Below are 7,858 nucleotides of genomic sequence, written 5' to 3' on the forward strand. Positions count from 1 at the left end.
ACAAAGTGAACAATTGAGGAGCAGATACCTTTGTAAAAATGAAATGATGTTCCAGATAATGCAGAAAGAAAATTTTTTTTTTTTTAATTCAGTCTTCCTTGACTGGAAATTGGTCCCTTATGGAGGGGGAAACGATTTCCTTGGGAGTGATCAGTTTACACCTTTCCTAATACAACTTTGTTAGTTAATATGGCATACAGAATTAATGCTGCTACATTCTGAACTCTTAATCCTGAAACTAAGCCTCTCTATCTGACAGTGATCTGCTATATTACGGTTGCAATAAGACAGCTAGGATGACATTATCACACAGTTTAATCGTTTTCATAACTGCTTCCTAAAGAGAACATTGTTATAAAATGGGTAACAATTTTCTCTGTAGGTATTCTTTGAATCACTCATATGATTTTGAAACAAGAATTCATTTAAAAAATCACCCGTACACAAATGATTTCAACAACATAATCTGGGAAGGTTCATTGACAATTTCAAGATCAGTGTCATTTTATTTGATATGATATAGTAGTCAATTGGCACAAACGACTCGTTTATTTGTTTTGTTACATAACCGCAAATTTTGTTTTTTCACCTTTTTTTCTTTTTCTTTTCAGCTCAACCTAAGATTAGGAAAACTGATAAAAAGAAAAATTAAGATGATAATGTCCCGCTGTGTAGGTAGTGATGACACTCAAATATTGTTTATTTTGATACTAAAATTTAATTTAATTTCTTAAAAAGGATTTTGAACATGTTCATTTTAATTTACAGTGCAGAGTGGATATATCAAGAACACTTACATCGACGTGAATTTTGTTTTTTTTTTGTATAGAGATTCAAAGATCATGTATATCAACATGCATTTTACTTGAAGGTGATTATATTGACATACCACTATGGCAATAATTGATCTTTAAAAAAACATGAGAAAATTGGCTAATGATATTCTGCTGTGAGTTAAATTATGAAATGGCAGATATCCTGCTGCGAGGTAAAGTAAGAGCCAAATGAAAATGCGAGATTATAGTCCAATAACATCAAATGATTGTAAATAATACAGCCTATGAAATTGTCAGATTATCAAAGATTAAATTGCTAAAAAGCCTGTGTGGTGATTATTAAAAAATTAGCACTTTTTAATTAACATTGGCAATGAAAAGGAAAACCCTCACCATCCAAACCTAGCTTTAACTCTTTTGCTGACGTTGATAGGAAATTGCTTTAACAGATATCAAGACCCTACTTTGCTTTGCACGACATCTTGGGTGTGCTTCTTGAATTGACATCATTGCTTTTGCTGAGGACAGGGGCTATAAAATGATTCGTGCCTTCAGGAGCAGATCACAATTACTGACTATTTAAAGTCAAATTAAGTGAAACGTCATACATTTTTTAATCAGTTGTTTTAAGGGCCACCAAATCACACAGATTGACTTACCTTATTGTTATTTCACATTTTAAAAATTTGTTACACATTCATTTCTGGAAGGACTGATATTTCGACATGATGCTTATAACAAGATTTTACTTTGATCACGATGATATCAATATACGTCAATACAGCCCTCAATTGTAGCATGTTTTTTACATTTCATGATTCTGGTTGGCTTACAGTCATACTATTTTTAATTTTTAAAATCGAGACAGAATTTATGTTTATGGATTTCTCATTAATGAAATGATAATAATAATAATAATATATGGTTTTTATATAGTGCCTTACCCCATATCTGAACAAGCTCAAATCGCTTAACAGTAACGTGACAACTTTCACTCAAATATACAGCCACTCAAACTTGCAGTATGAAACAAAGCAATATAATTCTACAGTGTAACATATAAAAAAAGAAACGTTTTAAGATGTTTCTTAAAGAATTCTGCATTATTATTGTCTCTGATATATCTTGGAAGGGAGTTCCAGATAAGGGGTGCCGAATATTCAAACGCATGCTTCACAAGAATGTGATTATCAGACTTTGATCTCAGATTTCTAGCTGGGACGTAGAATTTACGCATGTCATTAATGTATCCAGGACAATCAGAGTGCAGTGATTTAAAAACAATAGTACATATCTCCATCTTGCTCAACTTTTTTTCATCGACTTCACATAGTATTTTGATTTTACACTCCAACGTGTAAGCACAGTGCTTTCTTTTAGTAAAATGTAAAGCTAAAATAAGATCGAAAGTTCTTGTGTGATAATTGATAATGAATGATGCGCAGCGACTCAGAGGTGAAGTGAAATGGAAATGAAAAAACGTGCCAATGCTAAGCTGTCTACAACTGATTAGTGAGTCTGTGCTGTCTACTACACACCCGTCTTTTGTTGAAAAGCCATTAGGTTCAAAGGCCTAATTACATAGAAACACCCCTTTCACCCCCTCACACACACTTAAACAAAGTGGAAATGAAATGGCATGTCAATCGTAAGTTGTCTACCACCCCCACCCATCCCCCTTATTGTTCCAAAGCATCAACACATAGTGAGAACATCTCGTCTGCGTGATTCTACACCCCCGCCTCCCCCTCTTTCTTCCCTTTTCGCCTGCCAGTCACCCATTGTCTTCCTTTTCCAGTCTGTGCGATTGTGGTGGTGACCAAGCCCAAGTTCAGTGATTGGAGCGTTTGCCTACCCCTCACCCTACCCCACCCCTCAATCTCATCTTATACTTAGGCTCTTTGTTTAATATCGCCGGGCATTATTACGTGTGGCCACCTTTCCACATTTTTGAAGAAAAATAGAGAGAGAAAAAGGGAAGGTGCTCTCAAGTTGTTTCGGTTTAAAGAAACTCCTGCTTAGAAGTAATTCGGTTCATCTTATTAATTAGTACAAAGATAATGAAGAAACTCGTACAATTTATTAAATTCTTTGCGGTTCATGGTATTTTTCAGTTTAGCTTCTTTCGGTTTAAAGTAATTTGACTATACTTAAATTTGATATTAATTTAATACCTCATTTGGGATTAGATTTTAAAGGAAATAACCCTAAAAATGGATCAGAAATGTTAATCACTTCAAACCATATAATAAAAAATTACATAATTTAATGAGTTTATACAAATTAATGAGAAATACTGCAATAATCAAGCATTGTTGAGATATTTGCTCATCTATACAGCAATATCCTTTTTTTGACAACAAAAAAAGCGTGATACCGCATTGTAGGGGGTTTGATGAACAAATGATCAAAATGAACTGGTTTTAGTAATGCCAATTGACAATTCTTAGGTGAAGATATGTTATATGCATTCCTGTGAAGTTTGTATAGGTCTAAACTATATAATAATAATGATATCAATGAAAATAATTGCGTCTTAAAGGTGAAAACGTGGCCATTCTATCCATATAAAACAGAAAAACATAGAAGAAGTGTACGGTCAACAATTGCAGTGTAAAAATAATGATTTTATGAAAATTGTCCTATTTCCTGGTTGACAACGGAACCCAAGCCGTGATTCTACCTGCAGGGATAATTTATGGCTATTCCTCACGTTCTGGACATCTGTTATGACATAACCACATGGTGGTCTCCCCGTCATTGACGGTGGGTCGTTTGTATAAATTAACTGTTGGGGGTGAGTGGAGAGAAAACTAAAATGAAAGATTTCTAATGAAAGATATGGCAGTGCTCTCTGCTTGCTTGTTTGGTTCTGTTTCATACACACTTTTTTAGGTCTATATCTTCCACCTTTACCTGTTCCTTATTTTTTCACTTTGACATTTAATAATGGAAGAAGTACACACAAACTTCTGTGAGATTCCTGAATGAATAATTTATCATGATTATCTTCTCATAGTAACCAAGTCCAGTGAATTTTGAATTAATCCATTTTTACTTTATTTTTAACCAGCGTTTCAAAGAATAGTAATGTTTTGACTAACTATCAACGAGAAACAACTTTTAATATATGATTATTTCTTTAAAATTACCTATATTAAATGTATGTTACACCTTTGCTTTTTGAAATTTTAAAAAGTATCTGCCAACAATGTAATTAAGAAGAACAGTTTTGTTGAAAACTTAATTAGTTGTTTATCCGACCTACAAAGAGATGCAACACAGGAGGAGCAGATCTATTATTCAATCAAGTAGCTTTTGAGTCTTACAAATTTTACTGTATTTTTGGGGAATGCAATATGAAGGGGGCTATGCTGTTTCAGTAATTCAAATTTATTATAAATTTGAATATATTAAATTTCACATATTTTCATTGTATAGGCTTTACTGTGTTTCACAATCTGATTCGAGATTGGAAGATAGATATGAATTTTGGTGAAACAGTAATGTTTGACAAATGCCTTTTTTATTGACATTTAAATGAACACCTAAATTAGCACTGCTGAATACAATAATTGTTTTGCTGTTTTTAATCAATGTTTTAATTCATGTTATAAGACATGAACTATAATTGATGTCTGCATCAATCACGGTGTGAGCCCTTTTAAATGGTAATATTTCATGTTTATCAATAAAAAATCCAGATGGTAATAAAATTCAGTAGTACGGTACATTCCATTGTCCTGTAAATTGATTTTATTTTACTAACATGTTCATGATTCAAGAGTAAGATTTTGGGTAGCCCAGAGAAAGAAAATAAAATTTGGCAGTGACAGGATTTAAACGCGTTCATAAGGGATTGCCATTCCTTATACACGATTTTAAAAACGAGATAAATTATTATAATTTAGGCATTGTTTTTTTTTTTTCCACCCTGGTGTCATTTTTATCAAAATGATAGTATTTCTTTTCATTAAAAAAAAGCAGTCCTTCAAAGCCGTTTGGCCCGTAGAGCCAGGGTTTATTCCAGTTTCTATACTGTGAAATGGACAATTGCAATTGCTTGCCACCCTGTGGACAGGGTGCTAGTCTATCATAAAGTACTTTCTGGCCAGATCTAACAGACCCAATTCAGTCAGATAAAAAATCTTGACTTCACCAGGGATTGATCTCTGTTCCTTGTGTGTGAAGTGAGTGCTCTACCAATTGAGCTATTAGGGCCCCCTTCTTTTCATTGTTGTTTTTAATTGAAAGTCATCCATAAGTTTTGTTGTTTTTTTTTTCTATAATTTCAGGTGACACCAACATCACGTAAGTTGTCATCTCATCTCTTAAAATATTTTTTAAAATTCATATTGGATTAATTATTTGACAGTGTGCAGAGCTTCATATTTGTATTTTATTTTATACTTTTAATTAAGTCTTCAATTTTGAGAAAAGATCATTTCAGGCTCAACCCCTCTATCAGCCAATGAATGACAATTGAGTGCAACCACATTTTGATATCACCATCATCAGCATTTAGCTTTCATCTGTCATGCATCTAAGTCAATTTTATTTTTACGTGTATACTATGAGAGGCAACTCGGTCGCAGATTCTGGTAATTCTTTCTCATATTTTTCTTCACTCGCCTTTTGTTGTATTCCACTCAAGGCCCAAGAAAAAGAAATGTAAAAAATATATAGATTCCATTCATCTTGATTGTATTTGTATCCAATGTGGTCTGTATTCCATTTCAACAATCAATCCTAAAGTCTCCTCTTGAATTTAACTTATACTACAGTAGACATCTCTTAAGTCAATTTCCATGGGACACAACCCAAAAATCAACTTATCTGGAAAAAAAATTGAGTTAAACGATTTTTCGGTAAACCTTTTTTTTCTTCTTTGTTGTTTTTTTTTTTTTTGTGGAGGGGGGTGTTTTGTTTTGTTCTTTTTTTTGTTTATCATTTGTTTTTTTCATGGGGAATTGGATGGGGGTTTGAACTATTGGAAAAAGCATGCTAAAACTAACTCTTTTCTTTCAACATGGGACCCCCCCCCCCCCCTCCCTCCCAGTCTCATGCTCATCGTCCATACTATACAAGTCAAAGACAATTCGACATCTATTTCTCTTGTCCATCTATCTAATCCACCTTTTAAAAAAAAATCTTATTCTCTGTTTTTGTGGCTTTGTGATCTAGTGTTATGAGAGGCTTAAAGTTGAGTCATTGGAAAAAGGATTTATTCTCAGGAAGTGTCTCAGACATGAAAATTAATGATCAACAAAATTATCTATTTTAAGAGGAATTTACAAGATGCATGTCTCTTTTTACATGATCAGTGTTGCTGTTAGCTTGGGACTCATTGAAAAGCTCTTTGAGCAAATTTACTAGTCATTACACAACAAAACATCATTTAAAAAAAATATATATTTGCTATATTCATGTTTGTCATCATTTCTATTTTCTGAGTTGCTACCACCTAGATCCTGATATGAAATTGATTAATGGCATTTTTTCTGCTTTCTTTCGTTTCAAATGACCCGTACTTGAAGTCTCCCATATTATTTTATTGCCAGTATTATAGTAGAGTATTGGGGGGGGGGGGGGGGGGGGCGAGTAGGAGGGAGTAGGGAGATTCGTATAGCAAGGTTTCTTCTCTTTGTTACCTGCAATAGGTGAATCACATTTTTTTGCATTACAGAGATAATATGGACTACTTGGAACCTTATCAAGATGACAGGAATAGTGACAGTGAGACTGATGAAGAAGACTACTATTGAAATTAATTATAATTGTGTGTGTGTGTAATTTGTGTTTATTTTACATAGATAAATGTACGATTTTCCTTATGTGTGTGTGTGTGTGTGTGTGTGTGAGAGAGAGAGAGAGAGAGAGAGAGAGAGAGAGAGAGAGAGAGAGAGAGAGAGAGAGAGAGAGAGAGAGAGAGAGAGACACTGAGAAGAGCTCCTTAGTTGGTCCCCCATGAAAAATCCTGATGCATTGTATTGTCTATTCCTCTTATCATTATACTGTCATATTGTAATAATATGTTAATTGTTTTTTGTTTTGCTTTTTTGTTCTTTTCATTAAAATCATGAAATTCTTTTGGTTGATAACTTTCTATTTTTTAAATTAAATTATAATTTTTTTTTCTGTTAATAAATAACTATAGAAATACTCACATTGGCTTTTAAATGGACTTTATTTTGTTAGCTTACACTTTCCAGCCTGTCACCCTGGACAATGGGGTCCAACTGTTTATTCAATACCACCATATATGGTATCCCCTTCCGTGTAGAATTATTATGGTGGGTGGAATCCTCCAAATAATGGGAAATTAGTGGCTTTCTGGGCCATTGGGCTCTTTATCTGTTCCACTCATCCTATCAATTCCATTGTCCTATATCACGTGCCCTTTCCATTTAGTTTTGTGTCCTTGATCTGGAAAGAGATCATTTGATTTGAACGTCCGTCCTGTTTGGAATCTTTTACCCATAGATGAAACTGAGTGAAAGAAACTATGCCGGTTATACCAAAGTCATTCAAAACGCGATATCATAAGTTTCCAAACTTGAGTCCTGACATGGACTACATCATTTGGTTCATGATGTCGGACATAGTTTATTCAAAATGCATGAGAGTGAAACACTATTCAAAACATTTTTTAAAAATCAAATGGATAATGGAAGAGAAGGCTATGCACAGAAACAAAGCAAAATGGGGGATCAACAAATTACATCAAAGCTTTGAAATGGAAAGAAAGCAGTGTTTTTATTGAAACAATCGTGGAATTCATTTTCTAAAAATAATTTCTTGAAAAATTGAGTACCGTACATTAAATTTCAATAAATGGGTTTGATTGTTGTTTATTTTATAGTTTGTCGGCTACATAATTCTAAAACTTTTCAGTTTTTTTTTCTCTCAGAGTTCATTAAACTTTAATTTAAAGTTTCTTTAGTTTTAAATAGACAATAATCACTGATTGCAGTCCTTCAGAATGATCCATCTAAGCAGTCAGTGTTTCGTGAACGGATGGGTCAGACAACAACCTTTACCTGGATTTAAAACCTGCTCTTGTGCTTGTTTGTAAAGTAGTC

The 7,858-nt window shown here is 33.5% G+C and overlaps 1 protein-coding gene across 4 annotated transcripts in view; it reads left to right on the forward strand.

Moving 5' to 3' along the window:
* The window catches only part of LOC144975431 (uncharacterized), a 47,365-nt gene extending 40,423 nt beyond the window's left edge, over positions 1–6,942 (forward strand). Inside the window, exons 10-12 of one of the 4 annotated variants that reach the window (XM_078919504.1) lie at positions 612–671; positions 5,072–5,087; positions 6,463–6,942. In XM_078919504.1, the coding sequence (XP_078775630.1) occupies positions 612–652 (41 nt within the window). In that variant the 3' untranslated portion in view covers positions 653–671; positions 5,072–5,087; positions 6,463–6,942. Of the gene's footprint in view, positions 1–611; positions 676–5,071; positions 5,088–6,436 lie in introns of all 4 variants that reach the window. The other 3 variants (XM_078919512.1, XM_078919521.1, XM_078919497.1) reach the window with 3 other exon arrangements.
* The last annotated feature ends 916 nt before the right edge of the window (positions 6,943–7,858 follow it).

This window comes from Berghia stephanieae, chromosome 1 (assembly GCF_034508935.2).
Source record: "Berghia stephanieae isolate SIO BIC M18660-M18661 chromosome 1, UCSD_Bste_1.3, whole genome shotgun sequence".
NCBI lineage: Eukaryota > Metazoa > Mollusca > Gastropoda > Nudibranchia > Aeolidiidae > Berghia > Berghia stephanieae.